Source organism: Crinia signifera, chromosome 7, assembly GCF_055691185.1.
Source record: "Crinia signifera chromosome 7, ASM5569118v1, whole genome shotgun sequence".
Taxonomy (NCBI): Eukaryota; Metazoa; Chordata; class Amphibia; order Anura; family Myobatrachidae; genus Crinia; species Crinia signifera.
In genome coordinates, this window is record NC_139223.1 from 67,311,111 (window position 1) to 67,336,866 (window position 25,756).

The following is a 25,756-nucleotide window of genomic DNA, read 5'->3' on the forward strand; positions in this document are numbered from 1 at the left end:
TCTGGTGGAGGGGCCCGGGGACTGCTACCCCCTCCCCTGTTGCAGTGAGCCAGGTAGTAGGGGAGTGAGGACAGGCTGCCGCTGCAGGACAGCCTATATACCCAGCCCAGCACATGCTGCTCAGAGAGGCAGCGGCAGCCTGTCTTCATACACCCTGGATTAGGCATCCATGCCCCTGCTATATATTTTTTTACATAGGAGTGGCCCCACTTCCTTTCATTAGTCATGCCCCCTCATTTTTCCAGGGCGCAGTCAGAACTGTCGGTGCCCCTGGCCGTGTGAAAGGTGTATTAGAAGCTGGTTGGCTAATACTTTCACTAACTTCACTTTATCTCCTTCACAGGCTTAATACAGAAACCCCTTGGTATGTAGAACAGCACAATGGTACATAACTCCACAATATCAGTAAATGAGTAGTGTATTAATCAGTTTCACGACTGTAAGACATGTTACACTTACCGCTCTTCATGGGCTGCCGGTTAGAAAACGTAAGTGGAGTTATTAGAAATCTAGTTTCGGCTACAGGGACCCAGTGATGTAGTACCCGAATAGTCCAGACCCCCGGTCGGAGAGGAACGTTCAGGGGTGGCTTGTAATGCGTATATTCCGCAGTGGATTCAATAAGTATATCGTACGTGGCAGCAATGACATTTATAGGATCGATCCACACAACAGTGACTGTTATATTTGGGCCTTTCCCCCATTTCTGCATTGCGATTGGCTCATCCATAGGCCCCATTACGCTGCCAAAGTTCCGGAATATTCTCTCTTTGGCATCCCACTCAGTTCCCACCTAAAATGCAGAAAGTGGAAAATGTAATAAATATAATTAATTGTCAGTACTTACAGTATACAGATGACTGATGCAGCACACTGTAAATTATATAATGTGCACAAGTTGAAAGAACATTTAAATCGCAAATGTGCCCCATCCATAAGATAAGAAATGTTACTCTTGCCTGTTTTTTATTGATAAAACATGATTTATAGCAGTTTACAACTAGAGAATATTGTTTTATATTTTCCTGGGGAATGAGTGGAACATTATTAATTCTGTAAATAGAGTGTTAGACAGCATAGCTTTCTATAGTGGGGGAGTATAATTCGGATATTGTGCTGTTCTCAAATCGATTCATTTGCGTAACATAATGAAGTTCCCGTCAGCATGTGTTCTAATATGTAATATGTAAATGACTCACAGTAGGAACTGACCATAGACATAGTACATGATTATTGGTTGCAAATCATGGGACTTTAGATCCCATTATAATGACACACTGGTTGGCATAGCTGCCACCAGGGGTGGATTGGAATGGAAAACCAACCCTGGAAATTTATGGAGGTGGGGTCAGTTAAGGGAGGGCGGGTACCTTCCTCATAGTACCTAATTCTGAGTTAGACACATTTTCAGTCTTCCTTATGTCATTTGCTGCAGTTGCATCTATGACTTTATGCTAATGCCTCTATAATGCCTGTTCATTGGTTGAATATGGCCTCCAAATGTGAGCAATTCACTATCAGCAACACACCAAAACTATGTTATATATGTGTCTGATTGGCCAACTCCCTATAACTGCCTGTCAATGATTAGTTAATATCTATTCTTCTTGGTGCATGCGTATGAATCTATACTGCAACTCTGTATGAACACTGTTGAGATGCAGGCGCAGTGCAATTAAGATGCAGACATTGGCTCCCACAGGGAAAAATAAAAACCACATTGGCCCCCACAGGGAAAAAATAAAACCTACTTAACTGCCTGTGTCCCTCACAGAAGATGTGTATTCAGCAGTTTAGCTCCTGGCACAAGAGCTGTTGGAAGCTATAGTTTATTGTGATCACAATAAATATACGTGTGGTGCAGAAGTTACCAGTGTATGCAACCCAGAGCATGAGGGTATATGGTCCTTGGGTTGACACACCAAAGGTCGACATTGCTAATGACACCTGGATCTGCCCACTAGAAGGAGCAGATGACAGTTTCTGACTTGCGCTTCAAAGCAGAACGTACAGTACGTCCCTGAAGTGCAGCAGCCTGCAATGGCAAACATATGATTTACTTGCAGTGTAAACAGGGTATCATTATCCAGAAGTAAATAAGAACCTCTGTTGCTGCAAGGATTGCAGTTCTGCTAGTGTTTACAATGCTGAGGCCCTAGCGAAAGTCCTGATCCTCTGCAAGTTCTCTCCTTGGTGCCAGCAAAGGATAAGATATAATAAATGTGCATGCACAGAGTAGCTTGGACCAGATGGTACTGAGTTAAGCCTCTCCAGCTTCCCTGGTCTAAACACTACTGTATCTCACAATTCCTCCATCCCCATGGAAGGCTATGAGGATGTTAGTAAATGACAATAAATCGGTTAGCGACAGCAACATCTCTATCTCCTTGGTGTTAACCTTTAGATGGAGAGAAGCTGAGAAAATCACTTAGATGATGAAAATGGCATAAAAGAGCTTTTCCGATCTTGGATAATATTCTAGCACAACACAAAGCATAATAATAATAATAATAATAACAACACCACAGGATCTCAAGCTCTGTCCTCAGGGCCCCACACAGTTCATGTGTTCCATGTCTCCTTGCAGAATCACTAGTGCAATAATTATCTTCAAAGGTAAATCTTTTCAAATGTGTCAGTGAGTAATGAGCAGGGCCATCAAGAAGGGGGGCCCACTCCCCGGGCCTGGGTCTGCTGGAGGGGCCCGGGGCCCACTCCTCTCTTTGCAGGGAGGCAGACAGTGAGGAGATAGATGACAGGCTGCAGCCGTAGCACAGCCTCTCTCCCCAGCTCAGCATACGCTGCTCAGTTCTGTGTGCTGAGCTGGGGAAAGAGACAACTGCAGCTGCAGCCTGTCCTCTTCAATTTTTTTGGTGGGAGCGTGACCACACTCCTCCAGAGGCCATTCCCCTACCATGGTAGACACATCCCCTTCCTTAATTTTCCTGGGGCCTGGCCTAGTTGTTGACATCCCTGGTAATTAGTATCGCTGTTTAATAACTTTCTACATTGCAGCATTGGTACAAATTAGACGATAACCATATGCAGGGGCATCACAAACAGGGTGTGAGCTGCACCAGGTGACACCAAACTGCAGTCTCCTCCACAGGGCTGCAGTGCTATATTATCCTGCAGAACTTGGCTCCTATCACTGAGAAGGAGCAGTCAGTGCTGAAAAAGACTCTGGGGTCAGCCCGAACGCCCCCGGTGCGAGATAATCCTGCAATGCCACACCCTGCTCCCGCGATGCTACACCCCATGTGTGTGACACCACACCCCCCTTTTCAAATGTTTGCGTCTTTGGCACATCAATGGGGTCTATTGGTTTTACCGGGTGGCAGACACCCCAATATGCTGCCAGTATGACTTTGCCACCTCTCTTTTGTGGTAGACCATGTGCCCAGCTTGTACCCAGCAGATCCGTCTATATTCACATGAATGCCACACACTCAGTGGCAATACTAATTTCTCAAATGCCTTGAGTGCAACGTTGTCCTATTCTTACAGACTTCGCCATCCCTTTCCACTTGCTGGACATCACCAACTTTACATATCACAGACAAACAATTGTCATGTTTAGGGCACAACAGATTTTGGGCCTGATTCAGATCAGCTCGCTGGGCTGCGAGTGTTCGGAGTCCAGCGAGCAGGAAAAGGCCACCACATGCTGCCCCACACAACTGACATCCTGCCCATGTGCACAGCTGCATTCACAGCCATGCACGCAGGGGGAAATCCAATCGAATTATTCACAAATCATCAAATGGATTTCCCCCTGTTTGCAAGCACCGAGTACGTCTAGGCTTGCTTGGTGCTGCAAAGGACGTGGGAAGAAGGAAGGGATACGCCTGCGTTTTCTTGGTCTCTCCCAGGAAACGCTGGGTTACCGATCAAAAAAAGTTGCAGGGAGTCAATCATCCTGTATACACAAAGGCGAACCTTCAATAGTTCCATTCATACTGACAGCTTGTCCGATAATCGGCAGGGCTGTGAATTTGTAGACCTGCGTGCATGTCTGAATTGGGCCCTTTTCCAATCCTGTGCCTTTGTCCATCACTTGTCTACCAAAGAAGCCGTCAGGAGATTCAGATTATTATTTTTATTACTTAGACTTACAGCTAAATTTGATAATGGATGCTAAGAGCATTGAAAACCTTCAAATGGATATAGAGTACATAAACACTTGCGGTCCCTATGGTAATCTGCTGTGAGTGGTCTACATATTGTTTGATGCAAGCTGTCATTTGATGGAATATTGTGCTGAAGTTTAACCTTGGCTAGCATTGATTATGCACTGACCTGCGAACATAGTCAATACAGGTCAGTATAAACAGTGTGATACATTAAATTATCTCTACAATGTATCTGTTTCTTTTGAAAGAAAAGGATTGAAAACAAAATTAGTCCTGCCCATGATAACACTTGAGATATTGGCAGCTGATAAAACGTAAAGATGACATTTGACCTGGTTTGTGGGGAAAACTTGTACACACTGTGAGATATTGGCTTATGGCTAATTTTGACTAAGCAATTTTGACTAGATGCAAAAAATAATTTGGCTAAGTCATGATCCCATCCTATACTGTGCATGTACTGTACATATCCTGATCCTGTCCTATATTGTGACTGTACCTACCCTGATCCCACATCACATCCTATACTGTGCATGTACTGTACCTATCCTGATCCTGTCCTATACTGTGCCTGTACATACCCTGATTCCATATCATATCCTATACTGTACCTGTACTGTATCTATCCTGATCCCATCCTATACTGTGCATGTACTGTACCTATCCTGATCCTACATCATATCCTATACTGTGCATGTACTGTACCTATCCTGATCCCATCCTATACAGTGTATGTAGTACTGTACCTATCCTGATCCTACATCATATCCTATACTGTGCATGTACTGTACCTATCCTGATCCCATCCTATACAGTGTATGTACTGTACCTATCCTGATCCTACATCATATCCTATACTGTGCATGTACTGTACCTATCCTGATCCCATCCTATACAGTGTATGTACTGTACCTATCCTGATCCTACATCATATCCTATACTGTGTATGTACTGTACCTATCCTGATCACATCCTATACAGTGTATGTACTGTACCTATCCTTATCCTACATCATATCCTATACTGTGCATGTACTGTACCTATCCTGATCACATCCTATACTGGGGATGTACTTTACCTATCCTGATCCTACATCCTGTCCTATACTGTGCCTGTACCTACCCTGATCCCACATCATATCCTATACTGTGCATGTACTGTACCTATCCTGATCACATCCTATACTGTGCATGTCCTGTACCTATCCTGATCCTACATCATATCCTATATTGTGCATGTACTGTACCTATCCTGATCCCATCCTATACAGTGTATGTACTGTACCTATCCTGATCCTACATCATATCCTATACTGTGTATGTACTGTACCTATCCTGATCACATCCTATACAGTGTATGTACTGTACCTATCCTTATCCAACATCATATCCTATACTGTGCATGTACTGTACCTATCCTGATCACATCCTATACTGGGGATGTACTGTACCTATCCTTATCCTACATCATATCCTATACTGTGCATGTACTGTACCTATCCTGATCCCATCCTATACAGTGTATGTACTGTACCTATCCTGATCCTACATCATATCCTATACTGTGTATGTACTGTACCTATCCTGATCCCATCCTATACAGTGTATGTACTGTACCTATCCTGATCCTACATCATATCCTATACTGTACCTATCCTGATCACATCCTATACAGTGTATGTACTGTACCTATCCTTATCCAACATCATATCCTATACTGTGCATGTACTGTACCTATCCTGATCACATCCTATACTGGGGATGTACTTTACCTATCCTGATCCTACATCCCGTCCTATACTGTGCCTGTACCTACCCTGATCCCACATCATATCCTATACTGTGCATGTACTGTACCTATCCTGATCACATCCTATACTGTGCATGTCCTGTACCTATCCTGATCACATCATATATTGTGCATGTACTATACCTATCCTGATCACATCCTATACTGTGCATGCACTATACCTATCCTGATCACATCCTATACTGTGCATGCACTATACCTATCCTGATCACATCCTATACTGTGCATGCACTATACCTATCCTGATCACATCCTATACTGTGCATGTACTGTACCTATCCTGATCATATCCTATAATGTGCATGTACTATACCTATCCTGATCACATCCTATACTGTGCATGTACTGTACATATCCTGATCCCACATCCTATCCTATACCGTGCCTGTACCTACAGATGAGCGGCACGGTGGATGGCTTTCCATTGTGTCCTTCTATGTAAAGCCGTCCACCGCCACGAAAATCGCTTGCACAGGCAAAATTTGTTCAATGTGTATGCAAGGAGCGCTTTTCGCCAACACCGCTGTGCGTATACGCAAAAAGGCCCAATGTGTATGTACGGTAATATAACTGGATAACAAAGGTGTGCCTACGGTGATTGTGCCAGTCTTGGGATATACATTTTATTAATATCTGAAAATAAATTGTTACAGTTGCATAACATAAATAATCTTCAAATAGAAAATGAACATTTGTTTATAGGGCAAATAATAATGATTTATATAATGCAGCTGCATGGGGAAGCGAAGTATACACAAAGATAACAAATAAGTGAGAGAAAAAAATGGGAAAAATTATAGCGGTGCTAACTTATCACTTCAGGGAATTAAAAGTCAGCCAGCAGACACTTTGATAAACAGCACTAACAAAGCATTCATCTACTTAATGGGACATTAATGCCTGGGATTTGCCATACACACCTAAAGAGTGAGTCCTACATTGGTCTTTCTTAATTGCCCAATCACGATCGCTATTTGTTATGTTGGCCACATTGATAGAAAAAGAATGGGCCCAATTAATTTCAGGCTGGCACAGAATACTAAATACGTACGTTATATTCTAGAACTCTACAGTGTGGATCATTCTGTGGCTGTGCCTTCAAACAGCAATGGAAAAATGAAATATAGGATGGATTAAAGCTTCCTTTTGGTACATTTCGCTAACATGAGTCTAAAGGTTTATTTGTTCTCATTTTGCTTAATGTGCAAACAATTTCTCTAGGCGTGGATTGATGACAGCGCAGAACAGGCACTGCCTTGGCCTGGTAGCACCCAGGTGGACCCCATGCTGCTCTCTGCCTTTATTCAACACTGTAATGTGCCACAGTGCCCGAATCCAATAGGGGGACTGAGTGGTGTGTGAGGAGCCTGCAATTCTGCTCGGAAAGATGAAGTAGCGCAATGGATACAGTGACAGAACTCCTCTAACTGCAACACAAGCTTTTAGGGGATATTAGGTTATGCAGGGAAATCTGATGTACAGTACATATAAGGGGTATAAGGGAAAATGTGAAGAGAATATATATGGAACATGGGGAGGCCTGATGGGGTATGGGAAGGTCTGATGGCTAGTTTCAGGTTCTGATGGGCATGTAAGTGGTATACTGGGAGGCGTCAGAGGCAGAACTCTGGGAGGCAATGGAGTCCTCTGCCGCCGGGATCCTGCTCCCAAGGGGGCACCTCTCCTACCCTGCAAGTTTGAATCAGTTAATTGAAATTAATTACTGTATATAAGGTGCAGTGTGTGTGTGTGTGTGGGGGGGGGGGGGGGGCACCAATATTTATCTTGCCTCCGGGCAACTGGGACAAACTTATGCCACTGGGTGGTGTGATGAGCATGTGAAGAAGTGTAATGGGTATGTAGGAGGCTTTGGTGGCATGTGGTTGTATCTGAGGGGAAGTAAGAGATATCTGATTGATGCATTTAAGGGGAAAAAGGCTAGGCCCCATGGTGTGTGTACGTGTAAAGGGGAAGTCGCATGGCAAGTGAGATTTGAGAGGCCTGTGACTATTTCCTTTGTTTGTATTAGCTTGTGTGTGATGTGTAGGACCCCAAACCTGTACCTTGCCTAGAAAACCATGGGGCCTTAATCTGGCTATTTTGTGTGGACCCATATTCATAAGACTGTAGTTCACTAGTGACCTCAGTGGAAACCAACGCAAGTCCCAGTCTTATGAATATTGGTATAGTGCACACTAGTCTAGAAGGTGTGAAAAAGTAGTCCTGTCCAACAACTGGACATGGGGATATATTTACTAAAGTGTGGGTTATATATATGGTACTTGTTTCCTAGCACGGCGCCCGTCGTGGGTCATCGCATACCTTAACTTAAGGTATGCGATGGACACGATGGACCCGATTTTCTGTCTATTTTGAGCCTTTATTGCCGACAATGAGAAAATCGCATTGATCGCGTCCATCGCATGCCATTATAATGCGACCGATGCGATCAACACGATTTTACATAGGGTACAATGTTAAATGGCCCAATGGATCCTATTTTTATTGTATACCCACCCTTATGGGTAGTTTATATGTGAAATGCCCCCCCCCCCCATTGTTAACGCCACCCCACTATTGACGCCAACCCGAAGCGTGGCGAGTGCAGCGAGCCCGCGACGGGCGGCGGTAGGCGTCCTCCGACCTTTTCATACCCCCACTATCCACGTCGGCGTGGAGTTGATTTTATAAAGTGTGGCGAGCGCAGCGAGCCACCGAGCCCGAAGTGTGGCAAGCGCAGCGCATTACTTCACAGGTATTACGCGGCTCCTCGTGAGCGCAGCGCATTACTTCACAGGTATTACGCGGCCCCTATATATTTATACACAGTATACACACACACACACTAGCCACTGAGTAGTGGATGGATGGACCTACAAAAGATATAATAGCCTACATGCCCACCCACTACATGCCCACCCACTATACTTACCAATATTTATAGTACATACAGCAGGTACTGATGGGCAAAGGGATTTATGCTTTGTGTAATGCCATTATCTGTGAGTCTCTGGAGAGGAGGCAGAACCACAATGACATAAGGGGTGAGTCCCATCTCAGGAGGAAAAAAATTAGGAGTGGTGGTTTCTGGGTACTTATAAAGCTCCATGTATGCACCACTTATGTCCAATCATATGCCCTCCCCATGTTTATGTCTCCAGTATCCCACCAAATAAAAACAGTAATCTACATTGCATGAAAAAGAAGCCCCAGTTCCATGGAGTGCATGGCAAAGTACTAGTTTTAGGCTTTATTTTTATTTTCAATTATTTTTACAATCTATGCCTTTTTTTGTTTTTGTATACTCTTTATGATACTGTGTAAATCGTTACTTTTTCACTGTTTATTCTGTGCAAAATATACGATTGGTGCATTTCCCATTGAAATTGTGCCAATTTCCAAATAAAATGACCACTTGGATAAATATTTGGACTGGTTGGACAATCTCTGATGTTTTCAGCTCACTGGATTGTAGCGAGTAACAATTTGTGCCTCTATTCAAACATTTTTTATCAATTTACCTCTAAGGAATAAAATAACTGTCATGTCTCTTAGGGTTTGCGGCTTGTGGGGGAGGGGGGCTGAGGCAGGTGAGTCCTGAGACCGACATGCTCCCACAGCACATGTCAGACTCAGGTCAGACTTTGTAGATCCCAGTGTGATGCTCAGGGAATATACAGTATAGCTGTCTGTACAACCTAGGAAGGAGGCAAGCTTTAAATAATTATATGATGCTATGGTACTATAAGGTCTTAATAATAATAATAATAATAATAATAATAGGGGTCAATTCACTAAAGCTTCTAAAAAGAGTTGAAGTTGCCAATAGCAACCAATCAGATTCTGTCTATTATTTCTCTATTGCATGCTAGAAAATATAGGCAAAATCACTTTCTTACTTTTGACACCAGCTTTGCCTAATGTTTTCACATTAATGGGACAGATTCAAGCGGTGTTCACTATGGGGGTTATTCTAGTTCATTCTTTCTGACAAAATCCTTCTTAGATGGACAAAACCATGTGCACTGCGGGTGGGGCAGATGTAACTTGTGCAGAGAGAATTAGATTTGGGTGGGGTTTTTCTTCAAAGTGAGATCTATATTGCAGTGTAAAATAAAGCAGTCCGTATTTTCCCTGCACAGAAACAAAATAACTCACCCAAATCTAATTCTCTCTGCACATGTTACATCTGCCCCCCTGCAGTGCACATGGTTTTGTCCATCTAAGAAGGATTTTGTCAGAAAGAATGAACTAGAATAAACCCCTATGTGGCAAAAGCTACGGTAAAGCCCCGGGGTTAACGGCCAGCGCTATTCCATTATTTAGCTTTAATTCTTTGGGCTGTATTCCCATAGCTAATGTGCTTTTCACCATGGATTCCAGGCAATTCACTTGGTAAATATAAGTTAACTGCAGAAGGAATCTGCACAATAATTATATAAATAACGCGGTAAGCCCCGGTGGGTGCATTAAATGCAGATTATTTTTCCTTACAGCTTATGAGGCTGACAGGAAAATAAAAATCTGCATTACGTGTACCCTTTGGGCATAGACGTGTGGGGTAGTCGCACACAATTGGCAGGCTCAGAGGACTGAGTTTTAGCTGGAAGGTTGAATCTGCCCCTTAATTACTTATACGATTCCTGACCCAATTAGCCTCCCCATTTTCCATTCTCATACCCTTAACCCTTTGAGTGCCAAAATCTGTGAGAGATGTGCAAAATATCCACTAAAAATGCCAGCGTCGCTCACATTTGTTATATACATTCAAATGAACACTGTTGTGTAAAAAAAAAGGATTATATTTCCTATATAAGGTCAACATTGCAGGTCATTATGAGGAATTAAAAACATTTGCTTGCCAATTTTCACAAATGCACTTGGCACTAAAAGGGTTAAATATTAGTAAATAATAACAACAACTACTCAGAAGTCCAGTGGGCAATAGAATACAGGTTATCATAAGTAGCTGTAAGATAGTGTGGGCCATTACAGGTGTAAAGCACAAGTAGTCCTGTTATCGGTGTCCTTAGTAATGGAGCAGGATAACATATAGTACTGTAACACTATAGAAATATATTTCACATAATGTGAGTGATTTGCATTACAGCAGTGATTATCACTCTCGCTAGAAAGATATATTATACATATATAGTTATATATGACAGAGAAAGTATGGCATACAATACATCGAAGTGTATACAATTTCGCTTTCTGAAAAAAGGTAAAGATTTGGAGCGTATTTCTTTTTATTTGTATGTCGACCCACCTCAGAGAACTGCAGCCTTCCGAAATCACTAGTGGGATTGGCAATCTTAAAAACCTTCTTTGGCATTACCCAGGTCTCCAATGTCTCCAGCTTACTGACTGCAAGATTAGTGGCATGATGTCTAATAAGGAAGCCCTGGAAGCGGTCAGCGAGGAAATAAAGATGGACTGACACGGGGTGGCCCATGGGATAGTACCTGAAAACAGAGATTGAAGTGGAACTGAGAGTGAGGAAAACAGAGAGATTTAGGCACTTTTGTTAGCACACATTAATGTCCCCACAGACAGGAAAAGATTGCATTGTTACACTTATACATCGGTCTCTACTTGTAGATAAGGAAGCAGTTCTATGATTTCTTAGTCAGCATATTGCATCCCTCACTATATTATTAAATGTGTTTGTGTCATGCTGAGATACAGTCATTCAGGAAAAGGATAATATTAGTAATATTCTTCTCAGGTGTTTTTGCAGAACAGTCCTTTTTGGGGGATTGGCCTGCTGTCCCACACATGGCAGGAGACAGTTGGAAGTTCCCCTCTAACTGACTGCTCTGCAGACCACCTATTTACTCGAGACAGAGGGTTTGTAGGCACACCAGTAGTTCGCCTTGGTCATGCTCCCAAAGTGACAGCAATTGAGATACATGGCTTGAATTATCGGCATTCCCGCAAAGCTACGCCCCTTTTCTTAGGCCACACCTCCTTTAGGGAGTCCCAATTAATCTTTTAAAATGTTGGGAGGTACGCAGTAAGACAGGATGCATTCTGTGGGCATGGAGTAGTGCAATAAGGACAGCTTACATCATGCATGCATGAGTATTGCAAGAAAGTAGGACATGCATCATGCAGGCATGGAGTAGTGCAAGCAAGTAGGACATGCATCATGCAGGCATGGAGTAGTGCAAGCAAGTAGGACGTGCATCATGCAGGCATGGAGTAGTGCAAGCAAGTAGGACGTGCATCATGCAGGCATGGAGTAGTGCAAGCAAGTAGGACGTGCATCATGCAGACATGGAGTAGTGCAAGCAAGTAGGACGTGCATCATGCAGGCATGGAGTAGTGCAAGCAAGTAGGACGTGCATCATGCAGGCATGGAGTAGTGCAAGCAAGTAGGACGTGCATCATGCAGGCATGGAGTAGTGCAAGCAAGTAGGACGTGCATCATGCAGGCATGGAGTAGTGCAAGCAAGTAGGACGTGCATCATGCAGGCATGGAGTAGTGCAAGCAAGTAGGACGTGCATCATGCAGGCATGGAGTAGTGCAAGCAAGTAGGACGTGCATTATGCAGGCATGGAGTAGTGCAAGCAAGTAGGATGTGCATCATGCAGGCATGGAGTAGTGCAAGCAAGTAGGACGTGCATCATGAAGCTATAGAGTCATATACAAAAGGGAAAATGTGCATCATGTAGGCACAGAGTATTGTTAAAAAAAAAAAAAGAGCACTACATGCATCATCCAGACATCTATTTATTGCAACAAAAGGAAGACGTGCCTCTCCCTCATCCAGGAGGTTTAGTTATGGTGTAATGTATGTTTTATGTTCACTTTTGATATTGATAAATTTCTATCCTGCAAATCCTGCCTTCCGCCTGCTTTGTAAGGTAATCTGTGCACCAGATTGTGTGCAGATGTGCTATATACGGTCAAAGAAAGTAACTAAAAAACTGACAACTACATAAATGTACACAGGCACCATAAACATACATGACAAAAAAGCTAACAAAAATGTTTCATTGGTTTATAAATAAATGCTATAAAATATATAACATCTGGAAGATTTTGTTTTTCATTGCTGTGTGTTAACAATACAGTGCAGTGGGTATAGATACAAGGCTGACATTGATGGACTCGGCAAAGACACTGCAAACAAATCACAGCAGCCAATATAAGCAGGAACCACCTTCTGCACTGAATACTAAAGTGCCTTGTTCTTTATTAGCATGTATAGCAGTAAACATTTACTCATGGAATAGTCTGAGCAAGTGTCAGCCTTGGCAGTTCTAGGAAAATTCATGATGGAAATAAACCAATAATTTAATAGCAGATTTTATTTTCTGCTTGTCTTTTTGCCATATGGACAAAATAAGCTGAGAAATGCACATCAACATGCTGATGCGGGGATCGATCTTATGTTAGACTCCACGGTCTGAGGAGGAATTTGATCAGGACAAAAATGGAGTATTGACTCTCATTGAGCTACTCTTTAAATATGCACACGGACAATAGGGCTGGTCATGTGAGGATGAAGAGTCACAGATTGTCTCATAATTGCTGTTCTTTGCAATATTGTCAGAGGGGTTATGTCTCTGCAGTATTGTTTATGGCATTGTGCTGATCATGGTGGTTCTTGTAATTCGTTAGAAACTTCCGGCTAGTGTACTATGACAATAACTGTACAGATTACTAGCAACATTTCATTTTGTTGATATGGAAGTTTTATATATTCATAGGACTGTTATAATATGGGGAAAGGTTTTTGGGACAGTCCCCTATGGACTAAAAACTCCATAACATGAACCTTATGAACTGTAAATGCTGACTTTACTTTCACGGAGTATGTTATAATATTTTATTTAGACATTGGGACCTGCAGCAGTTCCTACCTCTGGGTCCCGGGGGTCTGCATGCGTGAGATCCTACACATTCACATAAATTGACAACAGTCCATAGGGACTGCATCAGAAGCCAAATAGGCCTGCCTTTATAGCACAGGAGTGGCTTACCACTTTCCCTAATTGCAGTCCAGACTGGAAGTCCCAGGTGAGGGCAACACCTCCTCTAGCACAACCAGTCCTGAATCTTGTCCTGGGCTCCTCAGTCCCTCATTTCCAGGTCATTGCGCATGTGTTAACCAGCATAGCTACGTCACACATGTACAAAGGCTAGGAAATAAATTCATAATATTGCCTGGTGGTTAATGCTACAAAATCTAGGGCACACTTTTTTACATACCGGCAACTATTTTCTCCATCGGTATGAAGGGACGCCTCTGCTCTTTTGAGTCCCATGCGGGAAAATGAATGAAACATAGTCAGCATGACATCACTGATACTGTGAATTCCATCAGGTTCATCGTACAGATTCTCCCAGTATGACCTCAGGCCAGGTGTGCCGGATGGGTAGTTACCATACAAATAGTAGTCTAACTGCCCAATAATTTCTTGGTTCACTGCAGCTTCAAATTTCCGTGCGAAAAAGGTTGGCCTTGAGGTCTGCTATAAAAACACAACACAAAAGAAAAATGATGAACATCACAGCATGTTGTAAGTTTTTACATATGTATTGTAACACAAGTTAAAAAATAATGATGCCTTATGCTTTCACATGTGTTACATACAGTTAAATATGTTGAATCACAGCATGCCCTGGGATAATTGTAATTTTACATTACATATACATATACATAACTCCCAACCATCAGACAAGGGGTTGAATTCACACCCGAACGAATGGGTCTGAATCGGCCGCAAGTGCAAATGTATTCCTCGGGAGGGTGCACCTGAGGTTCTGTACTGTGTTCAGACAATCGTAACACAATAAAATATTTTTTTGACGGCTTCACCAGCACAAGTTTGCATGGAAAATACAAGCAACATAAATTTGTAATTGAATTACAGATGGAAATCGCAGTGTGAATTTGAAGTTAAGTTGTCTTGCAGAACCAGACTGACTGCTAATTAAACTGACCTCTGAATATTGGGCGGCATTAGGTTTTAAGTTAGTTTGAGTTTTTCCAGCAATCAAATGATTACATCTGAATGAAAACGCAATTGATATTTATTTAATTTGCAGATTTAAAGCAGGGGTCTATATTGCCTTTGAAATAAATGCAGCTTTGAAACCGCCAAATGGTAAATAAACCCCACAGCGACAGGCGTAAAAGACAGACGCAATGTCCTCTCACCGTCATAATTTATTTAGGAAATAAATGATGTATTTGCAGGACTCCTGCATTAATATACAAGCAATGAATACAAATATTTTAAGTAGATATTAATTCAAAATATACTGCATGTAATATTAAAATGCACCAGACCAGCTGTTTCTGCGTAGTTATATAATTACAAACCGTAACTCATTTACCACATTTCCAAGAATATGTTGCTAAAATGAAAAATGGATTTTCTTCCCAAACACACATTGATTATAAAACTGTACTTGGAACTAATGTTTCCTAGATGGCTGATTTTTCAGAATATGACCATTAGACACCAGACATAAATATCTTCACTACAAAAACAAAAATATTTAATTTACTAATGAGTAAAAATTAAAAGAAAAAACACAGCCTGCAGACCGTCTATGGAAAAAAGATTATATTTAATGAACTGTTCAAAATCACATAGACTCCTTCCTGACATCTGCATGAAGCTTCTGGTAGGCCTGTCTGGTTGTCTAGACTTGTAATACAGTTGCAAAATTTGAGGTTCTGTAAAAACCTCTCCCGATGTGTGTTGTCATATTGGGTGATATGTGATTTTTAGACATGTACGATTTGTGGTAAAAAAAAAAACCTGCACGTGTCGCACTTCAAAAACTGCATCCAGATGTTTTCTCATTAAAAACATAAAAATTGCAAATCTAATAGTAGGGTGCGATTTTTAAAATTGCACACTAAACATTAACAAAAATCTCAAGAAAAATAGACCTGCTTCTGGCAGGTGAGCTTGACAGAACCATGCACAGATCAGTGTAAAAAAAAAGGGTAAAATTAAAAAAGATAATAAAATGGTGTGCTACCCACATCTAGGCGGGTGCCGAACGGGGTCCCGACAGTCGGGATCCCGACAGGCATTCACCCCCATAGAGGGAGAATAGAATAGATGGCTCGCGTAGCGAGCCACCGTGCCCGCAGTGTGGCAAGCGCAGCGTGGCGAGCGAGGCTTTGTTGCGCTCACCATGCTGTCTGGGTCCGGCCCATCAGGATAATGACTGTCGGACCCCTATATCACACCCATCTAGGCTCCCAGGAATGACATACCAGAAATACACATATGCCTGTGCTGGGAGCCTAGATGTGAGAACTACTGCCTATTTAACACTGTGTGTCGAGTTTCCGTAGAAGTTAAGATCGCAGAGGACTCTTGATCTACCTCTGTTCTAAAACTCTTTCGCCCACTGATACATTTCCAATTGGATTATAATAATTAAGAGCTCCTACATCAGCTAGCACAATCTAATTTGATCCAATCCATAGTGGAAATATCCCTCTGACTGATAATTGTTATGTTTACCAATCGAATGGTTCTGTACTATTACCTCTGATGAAGTCATGCTTGACGAAACGCGCTGAGTTTCACCATCTTACTGATGCACACTTGGCTGTATATGTATAATAATCCTGGCGGATCAATGTTTACATGCATTGAAGCCTTGAAGCGGTCACATGTTAAATTTTTAAAAATACACTTTTTTAAATTAGTATTTTTTTCATTGAGTGTCAACCTGAATTGTTTTGACACTTGTGCCCTCAGAGATCCACTTCATTGTATATATATATATATATATATATATACACACACACAAACACACAGTATATAAACATGCTGTACACACATTTTTGTGGAGAGCTATGGATATAGAATATATTTTCAGTACTCAGTGATAATTTTGTCCAGAAGGATCTAAATATTAAATGTTCTGCATGACCTATAGCTTTTAATTATGTCTAGACAATGCCAGATACATCACAGGAGAGCACATTGATTTGTAGTGGGACTATTGACTTTTTAGAGAAGTGGATACTGTTTGCAGCAATTACATGTTGGCCAAATGCGGCCTCTTCTCCTATGTGAGCAGATCGGTAATAGAATACAGATTGCAGGGAAATGGTAACATAATACTCTGATTAGTCAGAACATTTAGTTAATAAAAGATTGGTAATAAAATAGATTGTGTGGCATCTGCAGTGAGATTTCCATTATTGGCCACTTGATGTTAGCAATATGCTGGCTGATGTCCGCACACATCGTGTCTGCTGCAGCGGCTGAGTTGCTGCTGTTTCCTTGTGACCTTCACAAGTGGATACAGAACAAACCAAGGTTGTGGCTGAGATGATTCCACATTGATACATCTTAGCTGAAAGATAAATGCTGTGGACTAGACCTGTCCAACTCTTGCCTTTAGTTGTCATAACATCCATTAAGTGTGAACATAAATTCATTCACATACAAAGCTTGCTGAATGTAAATGATGTTTATTTGCATACATTGAATGCTCTCGCAGCATCCTGGGCACCTCTAGCTAACAGACAAGGAGATTTAGAGGGAATCGGAGTAACACACACAAAAAAGTACAGCACAAAGGATAAGTATATTGGATTTTATTGAATAAGGTGGCCACAAAAGCAATTGTTTTTTTCTCAATACATTAACACTGAAGGGCAACATTGTACAATACATTGGACGATGTTGCATTCAATGATGGATCGCAATGACCATCGTACAGTATAGTGCATACCAAAAAACGCCTATGATGCAGTTTGCCAACAATGATACTGTAATTACATATTGTGCCATCATATGGTGGAACCTGCAGTGTACACGTGGGCACAATATACCAATACATCGCACTGGCCGTCGCAAGATCACCGGATCATTCGGGTGTGCACCTAGATTTATAAGTGCCCTCTGTCCTGTGTATGGTTCTCTCTGTTCTTCCTCACATTCCCATAACAGCGTCTTACTGGCTCAGCACCGCTGCATACTGACTAGGAATAGAGCGGACGTCTCTACTGATCATACTCAGCACTACATGGACAGGTAGCAGCAGCAGAGAGCTTTTGTATGTCTAGTGTTGGCTAGAAAATTGAAGCAAATGTCCACAGGCTGTAATACAGATTTCCACCTTTAGCGGAATATTGGAAGCTAATATATGGGGGAACTCCACCTAAGGGGTGGTCACAAAGAGCGATGTTTGCTGGTATCCGGACCCTAGGTTCACCATGTCTTGTGAGTGAGTGAGTAGGTCGACACCTGTGAATGGTCGACATACCCATGGTCAACAGGGTCTAAAGGATGTCACATCACAAGTTTTCCAATTTTTTTAGCCGACATGTGCCGACAGTAATTCATGCCCTAACATCCACTAGAGCAGGGGTTCCCAATCTTTTTTGAATCACGGCACCCTAGAGTATCTGAATTTTTTTTACGGCACCCCTAGGCCCCCCAATAATGTAGAAAAAATATATAAAAGTAATTAGATTATGTTTATATATGATCCTGATGTTCAGTTATGGGGTAAAGGGCAGGATTTGCTTCTGTATGTACACAGCTTTTATGATTGGCTGCCAGTAGCACTGGTTTTGTCCATAAATAATTAACCATATATCATTTGAATTGGTCCTGGACCACCAACCCAGGGCACCCCTGCAAGTGTCCCGAGGCACCCCAGGGAGCCACGGCACACAGTTTGGGAACCACTGCACTAGAGTGTGGTGAGAGAATAAAACATTATGCTGAGCGTAGCAAGGCACCGCTCCCGTAGCATGGCGAGCACAACGAGCCCTTCTAGGGGACGAGGTGCACTTTTTTTCGTGTCAACATTCAGGACACAAAAAAAAGTGAAATACTTGCGTCAACCTTTTGACTGATGACCTTGGCACGGTAGACCTAAAGTTTGTGTCAACATTTAGATCCTGTCGACCATAAGTATGTAAACGATTCATAGGTGTCGACCTAATCACTGTCGACCATAGGGTGTTGACCTAGCACACCATAACCATTTTTGCTAGTGAGTGATTTTGACTACACACAACAGCAATGTTTGACCAGATGCACCAGCGATTTTGACTAAGCGAGTTTTGTCTATGACGATATTGACTATTGACCATACTGGGTTGGTATTTAATTGCAGATCGTCTAGTGAACATCGCCATCAGCAGTGAATATCAGCATTTTTAACTAGACAGCCAGTGATACAGACAAAATTTCTTTGCCTGAAGAAGAGATTTTTTCACTAAACGATATTCACTTAAAGGTGCCGCACATCGCTATCTCCCATAGGGCGATTTGTCTAACCTTGTCAGCGATCTTTACTAACCTTCTAAGTGATTTTGACTATGTAGTGAAAGTCTCTTAGAAGGATCGCGCCGTGTGTACACCCCTGAAGAACGCTCAGATAGAAAGTCCTGAAGCTATTCCTGCATTAAAACAGGTCCGATAACCAATGTACCATTGCAGCAAGTGTCTGTAGCCAGTGTATGAGCTAGTCTTTGTTTTTTTGCAATCTTTTAATTCACAAGTATAATCATTTGTCAGTGTACAGTATGGGATATTACAGCACTGAATAGTAGAACGATTATGGTTTAATTTTGCATACAGTGAAAGAAAAATTGTAAGCAAAGGAATAATCACTGTATACTGAAGTTAGCCAATTTACCTTGCTGCTTTTTCTGAAGTCATACCAGGCATCAAGAAATACCAGATGACTGGTCGCCATAGTGACTAAGATTTCAGTCTGGGGGACTAGATTCTGCTGTGGTTTGCTCTATTGTTTAATTCCCCACAGGCTGAATTTAGATGAATACTGCCCACTGTATTGAACTAGTTAACTGATGACAAAGATATTCCAACAAAGGCGACAGAAATCTTAAATGGAGGTGGAAGTCTAGGGGTAGAGCATTTTGTACATGGCGGAAGGGGTCATGTTGAAGAGCCTTTACGCATGGCTGGCCTACTCTCCCAGAATAGTTCCCAGCCACCTGGAAAAATGGTCAATCTCACGCATCCCACTTGAACCTCCTGCCTTCTTCCCTCCACACCCACCACTTATTTAGGAAAATTGAGCAGGGCGATGATGCATTTTGCACTGAAACCGGTCATCCTAGCCCAGCCGCCTACTTTGCAATGCCGGTAATGTGGGCATTAGAAATATAGTAATGCCTCCCTGCCCTGGATGGGTGCCGGATGATTGACCAACAGTTGGGATTCCGACGGTCGTTTCTCAGGCATCGGAATCCCGACTTTCATAGGTTATTTTTACCTCGTGGAGAAACGCCCGTTAGAATCCCGTCTATGATTAATTATACCATACGCTCCATGAATCACCCCCTATTCTTTACTCATGCCCTCCTGCTGTGTCAACCTGGCAGCTATAAGGTTGGCAAGTGTGTCTTTATGTGATATAATTGACTTCATATTAATTCATATTGAAACATCTGATTGACAAAAGCTAACCGGTGTCATTTTCTGCTTGCAGTGACTCATAACCCCTATGGGAGACAGTAACTAATATAATATGAGGTCACACTGAAACTAACAGGAACAAATACAGGAAATAATTTATTATTCAGCAAAACAATGGAGCGGAACTGCTGACCACCTGTCTCTCTCTGTTTAGTCCATTGTATTTCAGGGGTTGAATGAATGTATAAATATAGAGTATTCCTGTAACAAAGCAGCTAGAATAGGGAAATACAAATCTGTGTGTTAGATGACTCGTTACAAGTGATTGTAATGAAAATATACATACCTGAAAGCGATGAAAGTCAGATGGCTTGAAGTCATTTGGAGAACAGCCACACCAGTCCACAATGTGTTTATATTGACATTTGCAGCCTAGTTTTCGATTCCAGTTAGTGATTCGCAAATTATTATCAACCATGGTGTCACAATAAGGGCTGTTTTCCAGAACAGTATGAAAGAAAGACTGAAATGGAAAAACAAAGTTTAGATGTCTCCCAGTCATATCAAATGCATGAAGTGAACTGTAAAATATAATAGATGCAAACACTGCCAAGAATAAGGTATGCAGAAACATAAAGTGCACTCAATTTTCTTTTACGCATATGCCCCAACAGATACTTGGATGATCTCTGGAAACACTTTATCAGCAGGACTAAGGATTAAATGTTTTGAGAAAAAACTGCAGAATTCTAGCGATATTAGAGTGGAAAAAAATACATAACTAAAAAGCTATTTTGCATGATGTACCTTCTTATATACGAGGTGTCTGACACAACTCTTTCTGCATCAATGTGAAGCAAGCAGTGCTCATGTTATTAAGGACCCCGCTCCATCCACTATCTGTGGCTTCTTGCTTGCCTCGATTAAGCTGCATACACACTGGGTGTTCTTGCCCAGCGTGTATGCACAACGATGATCGCTAACCTCACTGGGCTGAAAATCGCTCAGTGCATAAACACTGAGAGATTTCCCCCCTGCCCAGGGATTTTTACCGCTGTGAACGGCTTTCCATTGCAGGACGCTATATAAGCAGATGAGCGGAGGCTGCTGGCGATGGAGAGGAAGTGTGCATCAGCACTTATTGCCTGGGCGGCTTTTGAGCTGAAAGCAGCTCAAGTGATAAAACTGAGCTCAAAATCACCCAGTGTGCATGGGCCTTTACCCTCCCCACATCATGGCATTGCCCCTGACCTGGGATCAAGATGGCTAACAGACAATGGAGGTCATTCTGATTGATTCACTCCCCTGCACGTTCACATGGAGGAGTGATGTTTTGCGAACGGACGCAAGTCGCCAGAAATGGAGCAGTGTGGGCACGGGCCGTACACATGGGATCACCCATCGTTTCACGGGTGTTCTTATGAAAATGCTGGGCATTCCCATGCTAATGGCAGTCACGCGGGTGCCCCGGGGGCAGGCAGCTGATGTCACCTGATGTCAGCTGCCCACCCTGTTCATGCTGGGCACCACAAATCTGAGTCACCAGAGAGTGACTTAGATTTGCGAGTGCTTAAGCAATCATTTGATGGTCTGCGAACATCCATTGACATGCCTTCAAGGAATAGACATTACATTGTCTGTGAGCTGGCCTATCTTTCTGACTGACATTATCACATCTCAAGATGAGACATTTCATCTTCAGTTGTGGCTAGAACTACTTCTGTCTTTTGACTTTTCCCATAATGCGCTGGGTCCACCTGAAGGGGGGAATATAAATCTGTGGCGAGCAAAGCGAGCCACCGTGCCCGAAGCGTGGCGAGCAAACAATCCAGCTGCAATAAAAGAAAATAACCTACATAAATTACAGATTAAATAAAAACCACTGTGGGCATCTAACAACTTCCACCCTCTCCTAACGTCACATCCTCATCAAGAAACCGAAGTGGATCTAGACACAACCTTTCATCTTCTACTGCTTCTAACTTTCCAATGATCTGATTGGTCATGCAGTAATCTTTCCCATGATCTGATTGGTCAATAAGCAGGACAAAAACGGACAATCAGAAGATGAAAGCTGAATACAATAAAGTGCCCAATTCTTTGTCAAATACACACAAATTATGCTGAATATGATTGTAATACAATCTGGCAGACATTGAATATTTCTCTTCAATATATTTTATTTCAGAAATATCAGAAATTTTTTAAAAATGTCTAAAATACAACAAAGGTTTTATTCATTTATTTGCTGTAGGGCAGGGGTTTCCAATCTATTTTGAATCACGGCACCCTAGAGTATCAAAATTTTTTTACGGCACCCCTAGGCCAAAAATAAATTTATTAGATTGGGTTTATATGTGATTCTTTGGGTCAGGTATGTGGTAAAGGACAGGATTTGCTTCTGTTTGTACACATTTTATTAATGGCAGCCACCAGCATTGCTTTTGCTTATAAATAATTAACCATTAATAATTTGAGTTGGTCCTGGACAACCAACCCAGGGCACCCCTGCATGTGTCCCGAGGCACCCCAGGGAGCCACGGCACACCGTTTGGGAACCACTGCTGTAGGGTGTTGGAAGCTGATTATATGTTAGCAATTGCTATACCTAGGGTGTCTGGGCTGGCTCTGCCAATGTTTCAGGAAATAGAAACTGCGTATGAATATCTCATTTACCCACAAGGCTTGCACTCCATCATCAGCTGTAATTGGGTAAGGGCTAAATATGACATATTTCCAGATGGTTATTAACAGGATACATTTCTTTGTATGTTTCACAAATAATGGTAAAATGTACAATTCAGATAATAAAAACAATTGCCTCCTGGATTCCATTTCATTAAGTGATTTACTCACCTAGGTGACTTCTGAGTTTAAACAAAAATGACTTTCTGCAGTATGTAATTTTTATTTGGAATGAGGTGGCATCGTAGAAGGGAAGAGAAGCTAATCTGTATCTCATGATTACTGTAATTTGTTTAAATCCATTGTTGAAACAGGCAAGAAATAAAATACTTCTGGATATTAGGAGAGTCTGCCTCTGCCACTGCTTTCTGTGTATGGGGGATGGCTCAATATGTAAGGTAGCAAGACCTCTATCATGTGTAATGGTCTCTATTTCATTCTAATCTCCCACCAGGCAATAGCAGGTGGATCACTGCTTCCCCTAACTGGCATTATACTGAACCCCCATATCAGTCATACTGCCCCGACATCAGGTGTAAGATGACAGGATGTTGGTGTCATGGTCAAACATTGTGGCATGTATATAGTGTGATGTATATAATGGGCACATCAGCAGCTGAAATTCATCGACAACTTGTTGATGCGTGATAATGTTATGTCACAGAAGGTTTGGGATTGGTGCTCTGCCTGTAGTGGACAAGCTTAAGTCAGCCAGACTGCTGCTCATTTGAATGTCTGTTAATGAAGGCAGTGTTAAAGCAAAATTTGGGTAATCACGGTTGAGGCCCATACAGACTAGGTGATTTTGAGCTCAAAAGAGGTTCAGCTTTCATGGTTTTAGCTACTTAGAGTTCAAAATCTCCAAGTGTGTATGGCTGTTGATGAGCGGTGAGCACTGATGTACGCTCCCTCATCATCATCGGTCGCCGCCGTCCGTTGGCCTGTTTTTAAAGGTCGTGTGAACCACTTTCCACAGTTTCCTATTGTTAAAAGTGGTCCACCCCGGTAAACACCCCCCCCCCCCCCCCCTTTACTTGAAAATCACTGGTCTGGGGGAAAATCGCTCAGTGTGTATGTGAGCAATTTTTCGGCCTGAGATTTTCACATGATCACTTGGCATACAAACTGGGCAAAAACACCCAGTGTGTGTGTGAGTCTTTGAAGTTGACTAAAATTACTTTGCAGATGTAAAAATATATATAAAATTAGGAAGTCAGGTGGAGAAATTATTACAGGGGCACGATAGATCAAATACAGAGTGTGCCCTGATTGGTCAGAGCTAGAGAAATCTAGTCTGATTGTTCTGAAATGTACAAATGAACATCTTTGTATTAATTCCATTTAGTTGATACAGTGGGTTCTCTCTTCTATGCTCTGACCAATGGGAACAAAGCCTAGTTTATTTACTGTTTAGTTCCTGACAGGCATCTTTTTTTCTCAGTCATGTCAAGATGAAAAAACAAGATCCTGCTGTATATTGTAAATTAGAAAAGGAATTATTGTGGATGTTACCCTTTAAAAAGGATTTCTGTATTTTTAACAATACATTTTATTAAGCAGCACTACAGATCCCATTCAACCCTGAAGTAAGAACATGATGCTGGTATGTCTGTAAGCACCAGCATTCCCTGTTAGCCATAATTATGCTGGCACTTGTAGTTCATGTGCCAGATAACACAAGCGCTGGCTACCGGTGCTTTATATGACCAATATTGTCACATTAATAAACCTGATTTGTACAGTATACAGCTCATTTCCCCAACACTTGTGTCCATGCTGAGAAGGCCGGGGACTGGATGTCAGTATGACATGGTGCCCCACACTCTGGGTTTTCCCTGATGTTGCATGATCAATCCAATCAGTCATAGCCCGCTGCTGCCCGGACTTTTTTCATCCATGTGGACCTCAACTGGGAACAAATCATGGCAAGTGAAGTGAGACATGCGGGGAAACAGTACACTTATTTGGAGTCCACATGATGAAGTCTACAAAAAATCAACAAAAAACACGAAAAACTCATCTAGATCTTTTAATGTGTCAGCTATTTGCCTATGTCGACTGTGCATGCTGACTTTTTGGTGTCAAAATATTGACTGCAGCAGGCACATCTAACAGACACTTAAACTGTAAATTTCTGGACAAACCATTGCTAAACTTGGCCTATGAACCGGTTACCACTGAATTATGACATCACCCACAATCAGAGAGGCTACTGAGCTATCTATGACTCTGCACGCCCATATTTGCAGACAGTCGGCTTCAGAGCACGCACGGTATGACAAAAATATGTATGCAGCTTTGCACCGGCCCCAGAATATAGCCAACTCGACGTGAGCCCTTCTGTGGGCAAATCGCGTAGGGGCAAAGTCTTAGTTACAGTACACGCAAGTCAACAGCATTGACGCAAAGCGTACATAAAATTAAATATGGAAGTTTGTTCCCTGCTGCTGGGATTTGCACAGCCACCAGTGGGCATCACAAAACAAATCAGAGGGCAGCAACATTTGTATATTTTGGCACAGCTGCTGCATGCACATTTGCAAATCTCAAATCTAAATCAAGCACAATTTTTCCAATTCATCGCAGTGCAATATGACAGTCTTCACAGGCAGAAGGAACGGCTCCCAATGCGTTACAGGACAGGCCAGGAAAATCCATCCAATTTCCAGCTCTTGATCCCATTGCCAAGCCTCGGGCACCAATATCAGAGACAGAGCAATGGGTTTATTCTTTTC

General features: G+C 42.1%; 1 protein-coding gene across 1 annotated transcript in view; it reads right to left on the minus strand.

Annotated features, from left to right (window-relative positions):
* XYLT1 (xylosyltransferase 1) overlaps positions 1–25,756 on the minus strand; it is a 280,499-nt gene that overhangs the window by 12,379 nt on the left and 242,364 nt on the right. Inside the window, exons 7-10 of the mRNA XM_083153287.1 lie at positions 20,683–20,859; positions 14,164–14,426; positions 11,212–11,407; positions 460–793 (exon numbers count right to left, since the gene is read on the minus strand). Of these exons, the coding sequence (XP_083009413.1) occupies positions 460–793; positions 11,212–11,407; positions 14,164–14,426; positions 20,683–20,859 (970 nt within the window). The remainder of the gene's footprint in view (positions 1–459; positions 794–11,211; positions 11,408–14,163; positions 14,427–20,682; positions 20,860–25,756) is intronic.